Consider the following 23,152-nt stretch of genomic DNA (forward strand, 5'->3'; position numbering starts at 1 on the left):
AATTTCAAACCAGAAGTTATAGGGTAGGAGGCCTGGATCATAACAGGCTTGAGGTTGCCTGTTTCCTGGGTCACAGACAAAGAAAGCTGATTTGATTATAAACACATGTCCTCAGGGGAGCTTCTCTACACTCATAATAAGTTTGATATAACAGAGTCTTAGTTATATTTTCCCTAGACTAAGCTTCTGTCATGCAGTGATGGCAACTATCTTGGTTTCCTTGGATAGCTGTTAGCATTTTTACTACTAGTACAATCAGGTTTAGACTATGAACAGGTATCCTCCTGGGTAGCAGGTTTGACAGCAATTGCAAAGGTAACATGACAGTAAGACAATTATTACAAGCAAAAGAATAACTACACTGGCAAATTGTATCCACATGTACTTATCTGGTACCAGCTTCCTCAGGCTTCGGCCGTGCGTAGACTAGTCAGCTTCTGGTTGTGTGACTAGGGCACGGCTTGGTGTTTCCTCAAACTTCAGCCATGTGTGGACAGACCAGGTATGGTCGGAGCAGGGCAGTCATCCTCTTCTGACGCACCTTGGTCTTTCTGCAAGATCAGTCAAGTTGGATTTTCTGGATCTTGCTGACTTGTCCATCTGTTTTGGACTGAGGCTGCAGGTTTCAGGCAGCAGTGACGGATCCAAGGTATAATAATACCTACAACTTTAACAGCTGTAGGAGTAGAAATGATCACAATATGGGTGCCATTTCATAAGGGCCCGAGGGTGGTAGGATTCCAGCGTTTAACTTATACGGAGTCCCTAGGTTGAAAGGGATGTATTGCATCTGTAAGGCTAACAGGTATTTTTTCTTTTACCCACCTTCGTACTTCTTGCATTACCTCACCTAATGCTTGCATTGTGTTTAGGATCAGTTCTCCAATGTCCTTTAAATTTCCTTTTACCTAAGATAAAAGTGGGGGTGGTTGGCCATATACTATTTCATAGGGTGAATACCTGGTTAATTTAGTAGGGGTACACCTGACTCGGAGAAGGACCATGGGCAATACCTGATCCTACCATAAATAAGTCTCTTAGCAAAACTTCTTCAACAGTTGTTTTGGTGTCTGATACGTTTTTTCAACTTTTCCAGAACTTTGTGGGTGATAGGCTGTATGCAGTTTCTATTTAATCTTTAACATATGTGTTAGTTGCTATATTACTTCTGCCACAAAAGCTGGTTCGTTGTCCGAGTCTAAAGTTAGAGGCAGTCCAAATCTAAGAATAATGTTTTTTAATAACATCCTGGTTACTTCTCGTGCCTTTTCTGTCCTGGTTGGGAATGCCTCCACCTACCCTGAAAAGGTGCAGACAAACACTAACAGGTACCCATAGCCTCCAGCCCGAGGCAATTCGGTCAAGTCTACAAATAGGTTTTCACGTGGCACTGCTCCTGTTTCCTGAATTCCTGGGGGCCGAGTGGGCCGTTGCCTTAGGTTATTCTGGGTGCAAGTAACACACTGCTCGCAGCCGGCTTGAGGCACTTAGGCGTGGCAGACAGAAATACCACCCTACGAGAATTTCTAAAGCTGTCTTCCCCATGTGTGTTCCTTGGTGAAACTGCTTTATAAATCGGGGGCAATGGCTTCTGGAATGGCAAGCCTCCTATCTGAAAACTTCCACCAGCCTCCTTTTTGATAACTCCCGTTTTCCTGCGTGAACCATGCTTTCTCACTGGATGAGTAGTTAGGAGTCTCTGCAAGGGGAGGCTCTAATAAGGGCATAGCATAAATCTCTTCTTTCTTTGTTATTTGTGCCCTTGCAGCCCTTTTTGCTTCCTTGTCTACTTTTCTGTTTCCTGTAGCCTCATCACTTTCTCCTGTTTGATGTCCTTTACAGTGGATGATTGCTACTTCCTTTGGAGCCTATACAGCCTCTAGGAGCTGCTCTATTTCCTTTTTGTTCTTTATTTCTTTTTATTCAGTAGTTAATAGTCCTCTTTCTTTGCAAATGGCTTCATGAGCTTGCAAGGTGGCAAAAGCATATCCTGAGTCAGTATAGATATTCACCGACTTTCCCTTTGCTAGAAGCAGCACTGTTGAGAGTTGTTAGTTCTGCCTTCTCCCCTGGGGTTCCTACCGGTAGGGGGCGGGCCTTGGCCACTGAGCTTAATGTGACTGCTGCATATCCGGCCTTTCTGATACCTTCGGATATGAAACTACTTCCATCAGTGAAGTACTTTATGTCCGGCTCCTTTAGGGGCTGGTCTTTTTGGTCTTGCCGGCTTGAAAGTACTTCATCTACTGTTTCTACACGGCAATGATACCGTGGGGCACTCAACGGGGGCTTCCCGTGCTCTGCATATTCTATCGGCAGCAGTGTGGCCGGATTTAGGGTGTTCGCAGTCTCTAAGGTGATGTGTGGATTTTCACATAGGAGCCCTTGGTATCTCAGCATTCTAGGGTTAGAGAGCCAACGGTGTTCTCTCTGTTCCATCAAGGTGACAACTGTATGGGGCACCCGAATTATTAACTTCTGTCCAGAAGTGAGCTTGTTAGCCTCCTCAGCTAACAGAGCAGTGGCAGTCAACGCCTTGAAACAGGGCAGCCATCCTGCGGCCACCAAGTCCAGTTATTGGGACAGATATGTTACAGGTCGCTACCATGACACTAACGTTTGCACAAAGACTCCTGTGGCCATCCTCTTTCTTTCATGAACGTACAGGTCAAAGGACTTTGTCATGTCTGGCAGCCCTAGTGCTGGCACCTAGGTTAAGGCCTTCTTGATTTCTTTGAAAGCCATATCCTGTTCCTTTTCCCAGAGGAGCTCCTTTTCCCCTGCTTTTGTCGCCGCATATAAAGGTTTGCTAGGAGCCAGTACTTGGGGATCCACATGCGGCAGAAACCAGCAGACCACAGGAATTCCTGGACTTGCCGCGCTGTGTCTGGCAGAGGAATGCTACAGACAGTCTCTTTTCGCTCCTGCCTAAGCTCACGCGCCCTTGGGAGATGTAAAAGCCAAGATACCAGACTCCTTGGCTACAGATCTGTGCCTTTCCTTAGATACTTTACAGCCAGCTTTCCACAGCCCTCAAAGGAGGCCCTTCATTCCCTGGATACATTCTTTTCTGATGGGTGTGGCTAGCAATGAATTATCTATGAATTGCATTAAGACACATCTGTCACTAGGTGGCGTGAAAGCCTTTAAGTCTGAGGCTAGTGCTTCTTCAAAGATGGGGAGTTTTTAAATCCTTAGGGAAGTCGTAGTCCAGGTATAGTGAGATGGGCCTCACTCAAAGGCAAAAATATCTCGGCTTACAGGGGCTAATCTGCTGCAGAAGAATGCGTCTTTAATGTCCAAGCATGTGAACCAAGCAGCACTAGCAGGTATTTGTCCAACCAGCAGCACTAGCAGGAATTTGTTTTATTGTTTGTTTTTTTTTTTCCTCATGCCTCATCCTGAGGCATGAGAATCGCTTGCACCTGGGAGGCAAAGGTTGCAGTTAACCGAGATTGCACCCCTGCACTTCAGCCTGGGCAACAGAGCGAGACTCTGTCTCAAAACAACAAAATGGACAAAAAGAGCGGGACCAAGAAAGTACAACTTTAATGCATTTGCAGCCAGTTCTTAGAACAGGACAAGGTGATGAACAGATACTAATTCTCATGGCTTTTGTGTTTCACAAAATAATAAACTGAAGATTGCATTTTGAATTATTTCGTAAAATGACAAACATTTACATGATGTAGAAGGAAATGATGAATTCTTAAAGTATAATTGACAAGTAATACAAAGAAGACAGGCTAGTAAGCATAAATTTTCACTTTGCGGACTTCCTTGTCATCACATTCCCTCTGTTTGTTGTAGTAATAGAATGTATTGTCCCTTCTCTGAAGTTTCTTCACATATCCTGTCTCTGGCCAACGATCTACCTGCACACCAAGAACCAGAGTACAAATGTTAACAGTGCAGGGCTGATTTTTATCTCATATTTTACTGTCAAATAGTTAAAAAGTATGACTTACACCAACAAAGTATAAGATTAGATTTTAAAATGCTTCAGCTTTTAAAGTATTATACCCACAAGACACATCTTACATTGCAGCCTTATGCTGTAAGATAACTAATTCAGGCCCAGTGCAGTAGCTCATGCCTGTAATCCCAGCGCTTTGGGAGGCTGAGGCAGGCGGATCAATTGAGGTCAGGAGTTCAAGACCAATCTGGCCAACATGGTGAAACCCTGTCTCTACTAAAAATACAAAAATTAGCCGGGTGTGGTGGTAGGTGCCTACAATCCCAGCTACTCAGGGGGCTGAGGCAGGAGAATCATTTGGACTCTGGAGGCAGAGGTTGTAGTGACCCTAGATGGTGCAATTGCACTCCAGCCTGGGCGACAGAGCAAGACCCTGTCTCAAAAAACAACAACAAAAAAAGATGACTAATCCAGTGCTTTTCTCTAGAGCCCAATTTCTAGGTTTATTTCATTTTACTTTATTTTGGAGACAGAGTCTTGCTACATTGCCCAGGCTGGCCTCGAACTGCTGGAGTCAAGTGATCCTCCAAGCTCGGCCTCGCAAGTGCTGGAATTACAGGCCTGAGCCACTGCACCCAGCTTCAATTTATAGATTTAAATTTCAATACTGTGGCCAAGATAAGAGAAAACATTCAAAGTAATCTAAAGTTCATTTCTCTTATGTTTACAAAAGATTTCAAACATTCTAACTTCTAAAATTAATACCACAGGAAGAAATTAAGGGTAAGCCCAGGCTCCATTTTGAAAGCGCTGCCTGCTGATTGTTGATAACTACACAGTGAATAAAGCAAGCAAGTCAAGAACTATCCAAAGGTGTATATGCATTTCCTTCTGCCCCAATTTCAAGTTCACCTTGAAATCCATTTTTTTTTTTTTTTTTTGGAAACAGGGTCTCACTCTTGTCTCCCAGGCTGGAGTGCAGTGGTGCAATCATAGCTAACTACAGCCTCACCCTCCTGGGCTCAGGGGATCCTCCAGCCTCTGCCTCCTGAGTAGTTAGAACTACAGCTTTGCACTATTATGCCCAGATAAGTTTTCTATTTTTTTTTTTGTAGAGACAGGGTGTCACTGTGTTGCTCAGGCTGGTCTCAAACTCCTAGCCTCAAGCAATCCTTCCACCTTGGCCTCCCAAAATGTCAAAAATCTTTTTTATTTCTCCTACCATTCTTTTTTATTATTATTATTATTATTATTATTATTATTATTATTATTATATGTTGCCCAGGTTGGTCTCAAACTCCTGGGCTCAAGTGATCCTCCTGTCTCAGCTTTCCAAAGTGTTGGGATTACAGGTGTGAGCCACTGTCCCCAGCCATCTCCTACCATTCCTTCTTATATACCACATTAGTTTGCTTACTCTATCATTTGGCTTGATCTAATTTGGAGATCTGTCTCCCCACTTCCTCTTCAATGTCATCCTTTCCTGGGCAGGTTAATGTATTTTGCTACTGTCAAATATGTTCCTTTCAGATTTCGTGAGATGCACTTGATCATGACCAAAACCTCATTATCTGGGTTGTAGAAAACCAAATCCCTCTCTTCCACACCGTCTATACAGGCAGCCCTGCACCTTAACTCCAAATCCCGCTCTTCAACACCGTCTATAGAGGCAGCCCTGCACCTTAACTCCAAATCCCGCTCTTCAACACCGTCTATACAGGGAGCCCTGCACCTTAACTCCAAATCCCGCTCTTCGACACCGTCTATGCAGGCAGCCCTGCACCTTAACTCCAAATCCCGCTCTTCGACACCGTCTATGCAGGCAGCCCTGCACCTTTTCTGTTCCCCATGGATAAATCTCAGGTTTCAGTAGGAAGAGGAGATGAATATACCATCTGTGTCCACAAGTCTTTTCTTTTCTTTTCTTTTTTTTTTTTGAGACGGAGTCTTGCTCTGTTGCCCAGGCTGGAGTGCAGTGGCCAGATCTCGGCTCACTGCAAGCTCCGCCTCCCGGGCTTACGCCATTCTCCTGCCTCAGCCTCCCGAATAGCTGGGACTACAGGCGCCTGCCACCTCGCCCGGCTAGTTTTTTTGTATTTTTTAGTAGAGACGGGGTTTCACCGGGTTAGCCAGGATGGTCTTGATCTCCTGACCTCATGATCTGCCCGTCTCGGCCTCCCAAAGTGCTGGGATTACAGGCTTGAGCCACCGCGCCCGGCCAAGTCTTTTATTTTCTAATAACACATCTTCATTTTTTGTGTCGTCTCATTTACTTATGAATTAGCGAGAATAGGTAACAGCATATCTGAGAAGCCTTGGCAGGCCCTCTGACATACATTACAGAAAACCAGCAGTCCTTTTCACCACTGAGGCCAGGCCTGCCTGTGCGGCTTCCAATACCTTTGGCAGGGAAAGGAGGTGTTCTCAAGACTCCATTACAGCCCTCTTCCCCCCGGTGTCAGGAGCAGATTCTCTGAAAACCGTCTGATCCAGTGAGAAAACAGTACAACCACTGCCTCTTCTGAACATCTGGGGCTAAGCTACTTCATATGGGATAATCCTTAGGACAGTTAGGTGGGTCCTATGCTTGTTGACTTCTAGACATTTTTCCTTTTGATGCCCCTTGGCATCTCTGAACTTTTTTTTCTTCTTGACTTTCAACTTGATCTGGGAAACCTTCTCGCCTGTGGTGAAATGGAATGAGATCCTCAAGTTCAAGGACTTTCTCCTCAGGAGGGAAGGTCAGCAAGCACTTTACCACCAGGTAACAAAAAACAACTTCTCTCAAACCCTCAACCCACTGCACACTGGGAGAAACATCCCACCCAAAGCAAGCCTTCAGCCACCATCCTATGGATCCCTGAAGACCCACTGCAAATGCCTCTGGGGACATGAAGCCCTCTCTGGGGATTGTCCCTGGAAGGAAGTGATTTTGTTTTCCTCTAAATCCCTGTGCTGCTTTTGGTTAAGGCACATATACTTTGATTTGTGTAAGGTTTTATTGTTCTTGTTACTTATTTTAGACTCTAAGATGATGAGATTAATAAAAGTTATAATTTACTAACACTTGTTCCTTCAGTCAACAATTTTTTTGTGGGGGAATCTCGCTCTGTCGCCCAGGCTGGAGCGCAGTGGCATGATCTCAGCTTACTGCAACCTCTGCCTCACAGGTTCAAGTGATTCTCCTGCCTCAGCCTCCCTAGTAGCTGGTATTACAGGTGTGCACCACCATGCCTGGCTAATTTTTTTGTATTTTTTAGCAGAGACAGGGTTTCACCATGTTGGCCAGGCTGGTCTCTAACTCCTGACTGCAGGCAATCTGCCTGCCTCCGCCTCCCAAGGTGCTGGGATTACAGGCGTGAGCCACTGTGCCCGGCCCAACAAATTATGAGCACTATAATGTCAGGCACTTCAAACGTGATTACATTTAATTCTTGTGACAATTTTCTTTTCTTTCTTTCTTTTTTTTTTTTTTGAGATAGTGTCCTGCTCTCTCACCCAGGCTGGTGTGCAGTGATGTGATCACAGCTCACTGCAGCCTCCATCTCCTGCATTCAAGCAGTCCTCCTGCCTGAGCCTCCCAGTAGCTGAGACTACAGAGACACTCCACAATGCCTGGCTAATTAAAAAAATTTTTTGTAGAGATGGTGTCTGTGTTGCTCAGGTTGGTCTCGAAATCCTGGCCTCAAGCAGTCTTTCAGCCTCAGCCTCCCAAAGCACTGGGCTTAGAGGCATAAGCCACCAAACCTGGCCACCTATGAGTCTGAGGCCTGTATATCTTTAGGGGCATCCCAATCTTAAGGCAGGGTATGAAGCTTATTTATTTATTTATTTATTTATTTATTTATTTATTTATTTAGATGGAGTTTCACTCTTGTTGCCCAGGCTGGAGTGCAATGGTGTGATCTCAGCTCACTACAACCTCCACCTCCTGGTTTCAAGCAATTCTCCTGCCTCAGCCTCCCGAGTAGCTAGGATTACAGGCATGCACCACCATGCCTGGCTAATGTTGTATTTTTAGGAGAGATGAGGTTTCTCCATGTTGGTCAGGTTGGTCTAAAACTCCCAACCCCAGATGATCCACCTGCCTCGGCCTCCCAAAGTGCTGGGATTACAGGTGTGAGCCACCATGCCCGGCCCAAAGCTTATTTTAAACAGCATAACAATGATAATGCTTCTGTTTTATCTATTTAAAGGCCTTAGATGATACAGTAATGAAAATTATCGTTGGCGATGGGGATAGAGGATAACGGTTGAGAAGACAGATATATGGAAGGCACAGTAATCTATCTTCACTTGATCAGTATTTTGAATTTTATTGTTAACCCCAATAATGTCTGCTATTTTAACGTCTATTAAAGAGGCAATAACATTTTAATTCTGTATTGCCTCCATTATTTTTCCTATGTACTTTTTAATTTTTAATTTAATTAATTTATTTATTTATTTGTGAGGGAATCTCGCTTTGTTGCCCAGGCTGGAGTGCAATGGTGTGATCTTGGCTCACTGCAACCTCCACCTCTCAGGCTGAAGTGATTCTCCTGCCTCAGCCTCCTGAGTAGCTGGGACTACAGGTGCCTGCCACCATGCCCAGCTAATTTTTGCATTTTTAGTAGAGATGGGGTTTTACCATGTTGGCCAGGTTGGCCAGGTTGGTCTCGAACCCCTGACCTCAAGTGATCTGCCTACCTCAGCCTCCCAAAGTGCTGGGATTTCAGGTGTGAGCCACCGCTCCCAGCTTCCTATGTACTTTTAAAGGAATTTTAAGTACAGGTCAAAGAATAGAATAAAAGAAAAGAAACAAGAGCTTATAGTGATTTGCAAAACCTACGCATTAGTCTCTGAAAATGATGAGTTAGTAAAAAATAATGAAAATAAACTAAGTTAATAAACACTGTTATAATCCCAAATCTAAAAATTAAAATATATTTATGAATACGATGCATATTTTACAATACAGTTGACCCTTGACCAACGCAAGTTTGAACTTGGGGAGTCCATTTATACATGGAGTTTTTCAAAAAATATGTTGAAATTTTTTTTGAGATTTGCAATGATTAGAAAAATTTTGCAAACCACACAGACTAGAAATATAAAACAAAATTAAGAAAAAGGTTTGTCATTAATGCATAAAATATATTAAGATATTAGCATATTTCTGGGTTGATCAATTGTTTACCACATGGGCAAGTCCTTCTGTTAACACTAGGTTACTAGTAGTTGTTTTGGGGAGTCAAAAGTTATACACACATTTTTGACAGCATGAAGCACTGAACCCCCTAGTCCCTGTGTTGTTCAGGGGTGAACTGAATTTGTAAACAACATGTCTCTTAAGAATCACTTGAACCTGGGAGGCAGAGGTGGCAGTGAGCCGAGATTGTGCCAGTGCACTCCAGCCTGGGAGAAAAAATAAAAAAATGTCTTAGTAGTCAACAGAATAAATAAGTTAAGAAGAACCACACAGTATAAACGGGAGCCAAATCTAGACTTTGGTCTAGCCTTCGTAAAGGAAAGCTAGATCTCTACTCTCTCAGAAAAGTCTGGAATATACTACCAAAGTCACCAGTTGTTTCAACACTTTTGTTTATAAGGTATAATCGCCACAAACAAATGAAAAAACAATTTTAATCTCTAATTCATGGTTAAAATAAAAAGTAAAAGGAGGGAAATAATAGTTATCCCACAAACTGATTATCTGATAATAAAATCACCTGAGTGAGGAAAAAAGATTCTTTTTTTGTGGTCTACCATAAAAGATTCATTTAGCAGAGCACAGCTGCTCAATAAAACATAGAAAATTCTGAATGTGCCCAGCTGAATGACCACCTCTTCCCTCACTCTGCCTGCAAATCATTCTTCTGGGCCTCTCCCCCTTAATAAGATGAGAGAGTCTGGCTGGGTGTCATGGCTATTGCCTGTAATCCCAGCACTCTGGGAGGCTGAGGTGTGTGGATCACTTGAAGTCAGGAGTTCAAGACTAGCCTGGCCAACATGGCAAAATCCCGTCTCTACAAAAATACAAAAATTAGCCAGGCGTGGTGGCGCACACCTGTGATCCCAGCTACTTGGGAGGCTGAGGCAGGAGAATCCCTTGAACCTGAGAGGTGGAGTAAGCCAAGATTGCGTCACTGCACTCCAGCCTGGGTGACAGAATGAGACTCTGTCTCAAAAAATAGAATAAAATAAAATAAAATAAAAATAAATAAAATGAGAGAGTTGGAGTAGAATTCCCTTCAGTTATTCTCTGGTTGTTCATAAAATACTTTTCAGCATCTGAGAAGCGCACTTCTAGTTGAGGTTTGTAGAGGCATAAATCTTACCACAGAAACTTGTTTCACTTGTTTATATTCGGTTTCATCCCGATATCCCGCTTGTTGAAATCTGTACAGATTTTCTATCTCTTCTGACCATTTTTTGGCACGACTTATTGATTTTGGTTTTACGTCAGAACTAGCCATGGTTACAGAGGCCTTATTACCAAGAATGTCTGAAAGATGTTAAAACAACATTAATAGATAATGTAATAATGACAATTTTGAAATTCCGTTTAAAAATAAATAAAACACTTAAAAATACTTAGAGTTGAGAATCCCATTAAATATATTAGTCTTTAAAGATTAAGAAGGATTCATGTTCTATTTTGTGGGGATAAAACTGTAACAAACAAACAAAAAACCCCAAGTACCTGAAAGATACATAAAAGTCTATTTATTTCTTGATCAATAAATTTACAGTCAGAGTTGGAGTTACGGAGTGATGTTTTAAAAGCTGTATACAAATACTGGAGTTCCAGGTAATAGTTTGCACATTTCTGAAAACATGCTCAATAGATTGTCAAAATATCCACCACCATTCCATTTACGTATGTTCAAAACTGCATCTCTCTCTCTCTCTCTTAATAAGGGAATGTAAGATCCATCTTCTCACTCTCTTCCCTTTCTTGTTTCGGGGAGGGAATGGTTTATTCTTTTTTGTTTTTTTTTGAGATGTTATCTCGCTCTGTCGCCCAGGCTGGAGTGCAGTGGTGTGATCTCGGCTCACTGCAAGTTCCGCCTCCCAGGTTCACGCCTTTCTCCTGCCTCAGCCTCCCAAGTAGCTAGGACTACAGGCATCCACCTTGCCCGGCTAATTTTTTGTATTTTTAGTAAAGACGGGGTTTCACTGTGTTAGCCAGGATGGTCTTGATCTTCTGACCTTGTGACCTGCTCCGCCTTGGCCTCCCAAAGTGCTCGGATTACAGGCGTGAGCCACCGAGCCCTGCCATACCTGATTTTTTGATGAACCTATGTGAGAAGATGGACTAACAGACTCCATGCACACTGTGTGGCTGTCATGGTACTGAGATCATGGATTTAAAAACAGTGTAGGAGGTCACTAACAGTCTTGGAAAGTCAGATATATGATTTTAGTTCATGTAATCATCTATTCACCAAATTTCCATAGCAAGTTTTTCAAAGGCATAATCTTGTACTTGTTTTCTCAGCTACTTATTTTATTAACAAAATATATCAGTCATTTAACTGAAATAAAGTGTCCAGAATTTTCACTATGATTCCTTGAATCCATTCTTCTATTAAAATATATTTCTATTGGCTGAAACACATTACAGTCAGATCCTGTAAATAAATTAATATTTTTTGAATTTTTTTCAGTCACAATGAAAAATGCTCATTATGTTAAAAAGGTCAAGAAATACATTAAAGTATAACAAGGAAAGGCTGGACATGGTGGCTCAGGCCTGTAATCCTAGCACTTTGGGAGACTGAGGTCAGGAGACCTGAGGTCAGGAGTTCAAGACCAGCCTGGCCAACATGGTGAAACCCCGTCTCTACTAAAAATGCAAAATTAGCCAGGCGTGGTGGCACATGCCTGTAATCTCAGCTACTTGGGAGGCTGAGTCAGGAGAATCGCTTGAACCTGGGAGGTGGAGGTTGCAGTGAGCTGAGATCGTACCATTGTACTCCAGCCTGGGCAACATGAGCAAAACTCCTGCTCAAAAAAGAAAAAAAAAAAGAAAAAAAAAAAACTGGGCGTGGTGGAAGCTGCCTGCAATCCTTGCTACTTGGGAGGCTGAGGTTTGAGAATTGCTTGAAACCCAGGAGGTGGAGGTTGCAGGGAGCCAAAACTGCTCCATTGCACTCCAGCCTGGGTGACAGACTGAGACTCTGGCTCAAAAAAAAAAAAGTGTATATATAGTATATATATTATATATATATATATATATTATATATACTATACGTAAAGGAAAGGTCAAAATAAGCAGTCACATCAGTTAAAATATCCATCCTTCATATCTAGGTAAAATCATGCTAAATATATGATGAATTAACATAGACTTAAAAGTTTTATTTAAAAAGATCTTATAATAAATGCTTTTACAAGACATAAATTTAGCTTTACTTGGATTTAATAGGTGAAAAACAGGAAATGGAAATAAAATGGACAGACTTGCTGAATTTCAGACAAATATTTCTTCAATATGAAAGATGTAGCCTAAATGTTCCCTTAGTGGTTAGTAAAAAAAGATAATGAAGACTGTTAGGAGGCTAAGTCACAAGCACCAATGGACTCTTTTATATGAAAACCAAGAAAGTTGGTCTAATGTTCTTCCTATTTAGATTTGTGTTGAATTACTTAACATTCTAAAGATTATAGTGTTTATGTTGTTGTTTTTTTTTTTTGAGACATAGTCTCGCTCTGTCACCAGGCTGTAGTGCAGTGGCATGAACTCTGCTCACTGCAGCCTTTGCCTCCCAGGTTCAAGTGATTCTCCTGCCTTAGCCTCCTGAGTAGCTGGGACTACAGGCATGCGCCACCATGCCCAGCTGATTTTTGTATTTTTAGTAGATGAGGTTTCACCCTTTTGGCCAGGATGGTCTCGATCTCTCGATCTCATGATCCAACTACCTTGGCCTCCAAAAATGCTGGGATTACAGGCATGAGCCACCGCGCCGGGCCCACTGCATTCTGAAATCATAATTCCCAGAGTTGTTTGAACTTAGCTCCAGATTTACATGAATCTAAATGAAGGCATGAGTCACACAGTTCTTACCCTGATAAAAGAAATTATTTCAGTAGCATTAGTATTGTTGTTTGCATTTTTTCCAATGTGCATACCAACATGTACATTGATCAGATCAAAGAAAATCAGAGTTTTGTCAGTATGTTGACTTTTTTTTTTTTTTTTTTTTTTTTTTGAGACGGAGTCTTGCTCTGTCCCCGGGCTGGAGTGCAGTGGCCGGATCTCAGCTCACTGCAAGCTCCACCTCCCGGGTTTACGCCATTCTCCTGCCTCAGCCTCCGGGTAGCTGGGACTACAGGCGCCCGCCACCTCGCCCGGCTAGTTTTTTGTATTTTTTAGTAGAGACGGGGTTTCACCGTGTTAGCCAGGATGGTCTCGATCTCCTGACCTCGTGATCCGCCCGTCTCGGCCTCCCAAAGTGCTGGGATTACAGGCTTGAGCCACCGCGCCTGGCTAGTATGTTGACTTCTTAAAAACTTTTGATCTTTAGTTGTTGACTTAGGCTCAGACCTATGTTGCATTTTAAGGCAATTCTTTTTTTTTTTTTTTGAGATGGAGTCTCACTGCATTGCCCAAGCTGGAGTGCAGTGGTGTCATCTTGGCTCACTGTGGCCTCCTGGGTTCAAGCGATTCTCCTGCCTCAGCCTCCTGAACAGCTGGGACTACAGATGTGTACCACCCCACCCAGCTAATTTATATATATTTTTTCTTTTTTCTTTTTCTTTTCTTTTCTTTTTTCTTTTGAGACGTTATCTTGCTCTGTTGCCCAGGCTGGAGTGCAGTGGTGTGATTTCGGCTCACTGCAAGCTCCGCCTCCCAGATTCACACCATTCTCCTGCCTCAGCCTCCCAAGTAGCTGGGACTACAGGCGCCCGCTACCATGCCTGGCTAATTTTTTGTATTTTAGTAGAGATGGGGTTTCACCGTGTTAGCCAGGATGGTCTCGATCTCCTGACCTCGTGATCCGCCCACCTTGGCCTCCCAAAGTGCTGGGATTACAGGCATGAGCCATCACTCCTGGCCACATTTTCATATTTTTAGTAGAGATGCGTTTCACCATGTTTTGCAGGCTGGTCTCAAACTCCTGGCTTCAAGTGCTTCGTGTACCTCGGCCTCCCACAGTGCTGCGATTACAGGCGTAAGCCACCGCACGCGGTCCAGTTTTATAGTATTATACGAATTTATGTAAAATTTGGAACACTTGGCAAAACAATAAATAAGCCATGCTTCAGAGAAACCTTTGCCCTTTAATGCCATTCATTCTAGTGGGAAGTTCGCTACTCCACTGCTGCACAATATACTAGCAATATACCAGCTATGACAAAGAGGTGAGCTGGACATGTGATACAGCCCAAGAATCCATTCATATCTATAATATGATACATTACACAGCAATATAGATATGTTACACAGGAAAAAGGTTCTAAGAAATATTAAAGAAAAAAGTTAGGCCAGGCGTGGTGGCTCATACCTGTAATCCTAGCGCTTTGGGAGGCTGAGGCGGGTGCATCACCTGAGGTTGGAAGTTCAAGACCACCCCAACCAACATGGAGAAACCCCATCTCTACGAAAAATACAAAATTAGCTGGGTGTGGTGGCGCATGCCTGTAATCCCAGCTAATCAGGAGGCTGAGGTAGGAGAATTGCTTGAACCTGGGAGGCAGAGGTTGCACAGAGCCCAGATCGTGCCATTGCACTCCAGCCTGGGCAACAAAAGTGAAACTCTGCCTAAAAAAAAAAAAGTTAGTGAACTCACTGTATTAAAATACTTTCAGGACAGGAGCGGACTGGCTCACGCCTGTAATCCCGGCACTCTGGGAGGCCGAGGTGGGTGGATCACAAGGTCAGGAGTTCAAGACCAGCCTGGCCAATATGGTGAAACCCCGTGTCTACTAAAAATAATTAGCCGGGCATGGTAGGTAGCGGGCATCTGTAGTACCAGCTACTGGGGAGGCTGAGGCAGAAAACTGCTTGAACCCAGGAGGTGGAGGTTGCAGTGAGCTGAGATGGTGCCACTGCACTCCAGCCTGGGTGACAGAGCGAGACTCTGTCTGAAAAATAAATAAATAAATAAATAAATAAATAAATAAATAAAACAAAATCCTTTCAAAATTAGTCATATTTTTATATGAATTTAGTGACTGTATTACTTACAAGACTTTTACAGATGAAGCACATGCAGTGATACAATCTGAATCTTTGTCTTATCCAAGCCCTCTTTGCTTTAGGCTTGACTTTTTGCTCACATTCATTCAAAACCTATTTTCTTCAATGCCATCTATGTAACCTTTTGTTACTTTCAGCTCAGAAAATTACAGCAACTATACATAAAAATGCTACATTTAATAGATGAGCAGAAAATATGCTGTATTCAATTGGACTTTGGGGAAAATCACCACTTTTCTCAGTAGAAGTAGACATCTTCCGGTTATTATTAAGCATTTCAAAATTTTATTTTCCCAAAATACTTAAAGAGAATATGAATGTAAATTTCACCATAATAGGAACTCTAGTGACTACCATAACTATGCTATATAAGTGGTGGTGGTGGAAATACTTTTTTTTTTTTTTTTTTTTTGGCCTTTCATTTTATTAAAAACACAAAATGAAACTAAAATTAGGAAAGATCAACTTACAATTCCTTGACAGATTTTTCAATAATTCTAGGAAATTCAGTGGCGGTACTAATTCTGCTGGCACTCAGCACCTGCAGACTGAGTGGTTTCTGTACTGGCAGTTGTGCCAAAAAAAGAATTGATAAAAAATACATTCAATGGCTGGATGCAGTGGCTCACACCTGTAACCCCAGCTCTTTCTGAGACCGAGGAGGGAGGATCATTTGAGTCCAAGAGTTCAAGACCAGCCCGGGCAACATAGTGAGACCCTGTCTCTACAAAAAATAAAATTAGCTGGGTGTGGTGTCCCATGCCTGTAGTCTCAGCTACTGGGGACGGTAAGGTGGGAGGATTGTTTGAGCCCCCAAGGTTGAGGCCACAGTCAGCTGTGATGGAGTCACTGCACTCCAGCCTGGGAGACAAGTGAGACCCTGCCTCAAGAAAAAAATAATTTAAAATTAAATAAAAATAAACATTTGGGCCAGGCGCGGTGGCTCACGCCTGTAATCCCAGCATTTTGGGAAGCCGAGGCAGCTGGATCACCTGAGGTCAGGAGTTCGAGACCAGCCTGGCCAACATGGTGAAACCCCCGTCTCGGGGCTGGACACGGTGGCTGACGCCTGTAATCCCAACACTTTGGGAGGCCGAGGCGGGCAGATCATGAGGTCAGGAGATCGAGACCATCCTGGCTAACACGGTGAAACCCCGTCTCTACTAAAAAAAAAAAAAAAAAAAAATTAGCGGGGCGTGGTGGCGGTCCCATGTAGTCCCAGCTACTCCGGAGGCTGAGGCAGGAGAATGATGTGAACCCGGGAGATGGAGCTTGCAGTGAACCGAGATCATGCCACTGCACTCCAGCCTTGGCAACAGAGCAAGGCTCCATCTCAAATAAATAAATAAATAAAATACAAATACATTTGATGTCTAAAATACCAAGTTGTATCTCCACAAAAAGGAAACAGCAATGCCCTGAGTTTCTGGTTTGTAAAACTGAATTACATGAAACAGAGTTTATATGCATATGGATGGTCCCACAGAAAGGTTCAATTCGCATCTCCACTTTACCATGGTGCACAAGCAATAGGCATTCAGTAGAAAGTGTAATTTGAGTACCCATACCACCATTCTGTTTTCCACTTAGAATGCAGTATTCAGTAAGTTACATGACATAGTCAACACTTTATTATAAAATAGCCTTTGTGTTAGATGATGCTGCCCAACTGCAGGCCAGGTAAGTGTTCTGAGGATGTTTAAGTTTGGCTAGGTGCATTAAATGCATTTTCGACCTACCATGGGTTTATTGGGACATAACCCCATGGTTAAATAGAGGAGCATGTTATTTTATTTATTACTTTTTTGAGACAGAGTTTTGCTCTTGTTGCCCAGGCTGGAGTGCAATGGAGCGATCTTGGCTCAACGCAACCTCCGCCTCCCGAGTTAAAGCGATTCTCCTGCCTCAGCCTCCCTCGTAGCTGGTATTTCAGGTATGTGCCACTACGCCCGTCTAATTTTTTTGTATTTTTAGTAGAGACGAGGTTTTCCATGTTGGTCAGGCTAGTCTCAAACTCCTGACCTTAGGTGACCCGCCTGTGTTAGCCTCCCAGAGTGCTGGGATTACAGGCGTGAGCCACCACGCCCGGCCTCGAGCATGTTATTTTAAAAACCCACCATCTGAAATCCCTGACAATCTAAAGTTATAACACAAGCTTCTGATGTAGCCAGCCACCCAAATTCCTTTTTCACTTCCCTTTCACTCTGAAAAGTGCGTTTACTTTTAGTAGTATTAAAACTTCAAGAGCATCAGCCTCCCTTATAGTCCATTTTTTTTTCTCCTGTTAGGTTTCTGTTCATAAGAGGCAGCAGGAGTAGCCCTGTAATCAGCACGTAACCTTAGGCAAGGCCATGAACACGCCTGGGCCTGTTTCCTGAACTGAAAGAGAAGCATTAGACGGTCTCTAAGGTCCCGGAACTCCCATCCGCTGTCGCTGGGCGTTCATTTGAAAGACAAAAGCGGTTCCCAAACACGCCTGACCGTCCCTGCTCCGGGAGTGCAACCTGCATATGTGCAGCACAAAGCCGCTCCCTTCCGGCCCCCACAGCTAACCTGCAGTCCCCATCCCTCCAACTTCCTTTCTGCCATAAATCACTCAATGTGTGGTAGGTGAAACCTGCCTGAAGAAGGCTAGGATGGACAAAGCACAGTATTCCAAAATTTAGGGTCCAAATCAGAACTCTCGGAGTCGCGGCTCCTAAAGCCAATGGGGTCCGGGGCAGCCCGGAAACTTCCGGGAGAACCGGACTCTGAGATTCTGGAAGGGCCAAATAGTGACCCTCCTCCCTGAAAAACACGGAAGAGACATGAAAACCACGGGATCACCCGGGCAAACCTCAAGACTAGAGAACTGCTGGGCCGAGAAGGCGAAGCAAAGACTTCCGGGGTGGGGCTACGGCCGGGGCGCTGGGGTTGGCGGGCAGGGCCCCCGCCTCCAGCGACGCATCCACCTATCCCTGGGTTCGGCCCTCCGGTTATCCTCGCTCCGCTGAGATGGAGAGGCCGGGGGCGCCCGGGAGCTCACAGGCGGGCGTGGCGGTGCTCGCGTTCTTTATTCGGGATCCTAGGGCAGGGCTAGCGAGAGGCCAAGTGTTGTGGCCTCTGTGATCCTCGCGTCTCTTAGTAACGCGGTTGCGCTGCAGGAGTTCCCGGCTCCTTCAGGCCCCGCCCAGCTCGCTCAGGCCCCGCCCCCGTGAATGGGCTTTCATGCGCATGCGCGAGGGCTGGAGCGGGTGCAGGCCCAGCTTACTGTGCCAATGTAGGTCTCAGGTAGGAGCGGTGCCAGGAGTTACCCCTGAGCAGATACGGAGGGCGAAATGGGTTACTTTCGGCTCCTTGAATCCCAGATACAATTCCCTGTGAAAGCTAATCACAGCATGGAGACTACTGCCGTTTGTAGTTCCTGATAGTAGGTATCTCCTATCCATTTGCAGGGAATGAACCAATCCAGAGTCGCCATAGTGCCTGACAATCAGTAAACCTACAATAAATGGTATCTATAGCTTTAATTATTTTTTCTAGCATTACCTATTACTATATTACAGTACTATTTTAGCGAAAAGTAATCAGATTCAAGATACATGTTTTTGTTTTTGTTTTGAGACGGAGTCTCGCTCTGTCTGTAGCCCAGGCTGGAGTGCAGTGGCGCGATCTCGGCTCATTGCAAGCTCCACCTCCGGGGTTCACGCCATTCTCCTGCCTCAGCCTCCCGAGTAGCTGGGACTACAGGCGCCCACCACCACGCCCGGCTAATTTTTTGTATTTTAGTAGAGACGGGGTTTCACCGTGCTAGCCAGGATGGTCTCGATCTCCTGACCTCGTGATCCGCCCGCCTCGGCCTCCCAAAGTGCTGGGATTACAGGCCTGAGCCACCGCGCCTGGCCAAGATACATGTTTTGAACGTAGAGCCATCAGGACTTAAAAATTGCTGAATGAAAGAAAGGAGCAGCTGTGTGCTGGAGCCAGCTCTTTAGAGCTCTGGAGACTCAGTAAGTAAATTTTTAGGAATTTTTTTGAGCCAGTTGTTAAATACAAGCCATGAGCTGGAATCAGTGAAGATGACAAGGGCCTTGGGCACCTGCGCGAAACAAAACAAAAACACAAGCCATATTACAAATTAAATTATGTAAACTTCTAAATAAATGAGTCATACTAAGACAAAGGCAATACTTAGTAAAACTAAAAACAAAAAGCTACTTACTTACAACTCCCAAATTTATCTCTTCAGCCCGGTCTTTCTCTGAACTTTAGATCTGCGTATCAATGTATATTCAACATCCACTTGGTTGTCCAAAACAACCTCCCCAAACACCTCCCTGTCAAAACAAAAACAAAAGCCCTGCTCCTTCTTCATGTCTTTTAGTAGATGAGGCCTAGAGCCCTCTCTTTCCATATCCATCAGTGCAACCTGCTGGCTTTATAGCTTCTACTCAAGACATCATCGTTTTTCTCTTTTCTGGTAATTACAACCATTCCCAACAGCTCTCTGTGCCCCCTCTATAGTCTGTTGTCAACACAACAGTCAATGCAATTCATTTAAAACCTAAGTCAAGGTCGGGCGCGGTGGCTCACGCCTGTAATCCCAGCACTTTGGAAGGCTGAGGTGGGTGGATCACGAGGTCAGGAGTTCGAGACCGGCCTGGCCAATATGGTGCAACCCCGCCTCCACTAAAAATACAAAAGAACTAGCTGGGAGTGGTGTCGTGCGCCTGTAGTCCCAGCGACTCGGGAGGCCGAGGCAGGAGAATCGCTTGAACCCAGGAGGTGGAGGTGGCAGTGAGCAGAGACTGCATCACTGCACTCCAGGCTGGGCATAGAGGGAGACTCCATCTCAAACAAAACAAAACAGAAAAACCTAAGTCAAATTATGTCAGTCCTCTGCTCCCAACCTTGCAATGGCTTCCCGTCTTATGGAGAGTGAAAACCAGAGGCCATACAGGGTGAGCAAAGTCCTGCAAGATTTGCTCACAACAACCTCCCTCCTTCCTCTGTAGCCCTGGATCATTCTGCTGCAGCCACACTGGCCTAACAGTGCCTAGCACACAGTAGGTGCTAAAGGGATATATTTTGAAGGAGTATATTTCATCACTGCCCCTCCGATGGTGTGGAGGCAGCATGGCATGGCAGCTAGCAGTGTGTTGTCAGAAAGCACAGTGTCTAAAAGTGTGGTGGCCTTCTTGGATTTAAACCTGAGCTCTACTTACTAGCAACATGACCCTGGACAAGCTACTTAACCTCCGTTTCCTCAACTGGCAAATAAGGACAGAACGTGTACCTGCCTGATAGACAGGGAGGATATGAGGATGAAATAATAAGTATAAAACACTGAAAACATCTGGAGCTACACAAATGGTAGACAGTCAATACTTCCATTAGAATGTGTACTCCCACGTCCACAGGGATTTTTGTCTGCGTTTTAATTCATTAATTTATTTTGAGACAGGGTCTCTTTTGTCACCCAGGCTGGAGTGCAGTGGCGCCATCTTCATTCACTGCAACCTCTGCCTCCAGGTTCAAGTGATTTTTGTGCCTCAGCTCCCAAGTAGCTGTTATTGTAGGCGCACCACCACACCCGGCTACATTTTTTTGCATCTTTAGTAGAGATGGGGTTTTGTCATGTTGGTCTTGAACTCCTGGCCTCAAGTGATCTGCCTGCTTTGGTCTCCCAAAGTGCTGAAATTACAGGCAGGAGCCACCAGGATGGGCCACATTTTTTGTCTACTTTGCTCACTACTGTATCTTTAGTGTCTAGAACAGTGTCTGATACACAGTATATGGTCAGTGAATGATTTGCTGAATGAATTAAGCTTCACCATCACATTTCCTGCAGTATTACAGCAGATTCCTACCTGAATTCCTGCCCCAGACTTCCTGAGTGTTGTGGTTTTTAAATTTATTTTTTTATTTTTATTTTTTCATTTTAATTTTTTTTTAGATGGAGTTTCGCTCTTGTTGTCCAGGCTGGAGTGCAATGGTGCAATCTTGGCTCACTGCAACCTCCGCCTCCTGGGTGCAAGCAATTCTCCTGCCTCAGCCTCCCGAGTAGCTGGAATTACAGGCCCCTGCCACCTATAATTAGTCTGGCTAATTTTTTTATTTTTAGTAGAGACGGGGTTTTCCCATGTTGGTCAGGCTGGTCTCGAACTCCTGACCTCGGGTGATCTGCTTGCACTGGTCTCCCAAAGTTTGGGATTGCAGGCATGAGCCACCATGCCTGCCCTGATTTTTTTTTTTTTTAGAATTGAATCCAGTGGTTCTCAAACTTTAGGATCCACCAGAATCACCTAGAGGGTTGTTAAGCTGTAAATTGCCAGGCTTCACTCTCCAAGTTTCTGATTCACTAGGTGTGGTTTGGGCTATGCTTACCTATCTTGCTTATTTTCTATCCTGTCTTTCCCTTTGTCGTGACTCTTATTTCCCTTTGTTTGTACTGTATCCATTGTGGAAAGAGGAGGAGATAAATAAGTGAGCAAATAAATAAAATCACGAGCATTATCTTAACCTGCCTTTCCTGGAGCTCCACCACGAGATTCTTCAGACACTAGACTCACAGCAGAATTTGTTGTTAGGTCTCCATAACCCTGCCAGGGCAGTTGTTCCCATGTGTTCTAAGACAAACCATCAAAGTTGTTGCCAGTAGTATACTAGCAGGATATTTTACCTAAATTAGTGATTATGTTTCCACGTCACCCCTCCTCCCCCTCCTCAAGATTTCATGGGAATCCATTTTTGAATAGAACTCTGAGTATTATGACTACAGGAACAAGCTGACATTCACTAGGGACGTCATTCTGTTTTGTTTTGTTTTTTGAGACAGAGTCTTTCTCTGTTGCCCAGGCTGGAGTGCACTGCCGTGATCTAGCCTTACTGCAAACTCCGCCTCCCAGGTTCAAGTGATTATCCCGCCTTGGCCTCCCGAGTAGCTGGAATTACAGACGTGTGCCACCATGCCTGGCCAATTTTTTTTCTTTTTAGTAGAGATGTGGTTTCACCATGTTGTCCAGGCTGGTCTTGAACTACTGATTTTGGTGATCTGCCCACCTCAGCTTTCCAAAGTGCTGGGATTACAGGCATGAGCCACTGCTCTGGGCTGGAATGGCATTCTGATTCCTGACTTCCCTGATCAGAAATCTTTGTTCTTGGATTTATTCTCATGTTACTTTGCATCTCTGTGGAAGCATTTATTTGCCGTATTCTGCAAACATGTTGTCCCCAGATAGAGTCAATGCTACCCGAAGGTTTGTCACCATGCTGTGCACAAAGCGGGACTTCAAGTGTTATGGAGGCCCGGAAGGCCGGGTACAGTGGCTCACGCCTGTAACCCAGCACTTTGGGAGGCCGAGGTGAGTGGATCGCATGAGGCCAGGAGCTCGAGACCGGCCTGGTCAACGTGGTGAAACCCCGTCTCTGCTAAAAAATACAAAAATGAGCCAGGCGTGGTGGCGCATGCCTGTAGTCCCAGCTACTCTGGAGGCTGAGGCAGGAGAATCGCCTGAACCCAGGAGGGAGAGGTTGCAGTGAGCCGAGATGGCACCACTGCACTCCAGCCTGGGCGATAGAACTAGACCCCAACTCAATAAATAAATAAAATAAAGTAAAAGTGTTCTGGGTTGTTTGTGTTTAATTATACTAAGGAGATTTGATAGGAAGGAGCACAATAAATGTCATGGTGATTATTAGGTGAATACAGTACTTTAACAAACATTTTCATAAAGTTGCTTTGGTTGTTAAAAAATTTTAGACCTTTCCTCCCATCTTTTTTTTTTTTTTTTTTTTTTTTTTTTTTTTTTTTTAAATGTTTTTTTTTTTTTAAATACATCATTCTAACTTCCTAAAAGTATAGCTCAGAAAGGTGGGGGACCAGGGCAGAGGCCAGCAGCGAAGACATTATTGGGATCTTATTTGCCCCAAGACCACACAGAAATGACTTACTCAGTTTGTAGATTATAAAAACGGAAGTGGAATCAATAGTTACTGAATCTACCATGAGTCAGTTACAAACTTTCTCATACAATCCTCACGGTTATCCCACAAGGTTAGAAATTGGG

At 44.1% G+C, this 23,152-nt stretch overlaps 1 protein-coding gene across 1 annotated transcript; it reads right to left on the minus strand.

The window, feature by feature from the left end:
* Positions 1-3,526: 3,526 nt before the first annotated feature.
* Positions 3,527-18,269, minus strand: MEIG1 (meiosis/spermiogenesis associated 1). The gene is made up of 3 exons (XM_017874248.1): positions 17,941-18,269; positions 10,237-10,403; positions 3,527-3,875 (listed from the first exon to the last, which is right to left on the minus strand). Exons 2-3 carry the CDS (start codon positions 10,372-10,374, stop codon positions 3,747-3,749), a joined length of 267 nt encoding a protein of 88 aa, XP_017729737.1. The 5' UTR covers positions 10,375-10,403; positions 17,941-18,269; the 3' UTR covers positions 3,527-3,746.
* Positions 18,270-23,152: the final 4,883 nt, after the last annotated feature.

This window comes from Rhinopithecus bieti, unplaced genomic scaffold (genome assembly GCF_001698545.2).
Source record: "Rhinopithecus bieti isolate Rb0 unplaced genomic scaffold, ASM169854v2 scaffold_1012, whole genome shotgun sequence".
Lineage (NCBI taxonomy): Eukaryota > Metazoa > Chordata > Mammalia > Primates > Cercopithecidae > Rhinopithecus > Rhinopithecus bieti.

Excerpts from the sequence above, each read along its gene's own strand:
- MEIG1 (XM_017874248.1), bottom strand. The coding sequence starts at position 10,374 with ATGGCTAGTTCTGACGTAAAACCAAAATCAATAAGTCGTGCCAAAAAA. Across the intron at positions 3,876-10,236 it reads AAGTGAAACAAGTTTCTGTG|GTAGATCGTTGGCCAGAGAC; the intron begins GTAAGATTTATG and ends CTTGGTGTGCAG.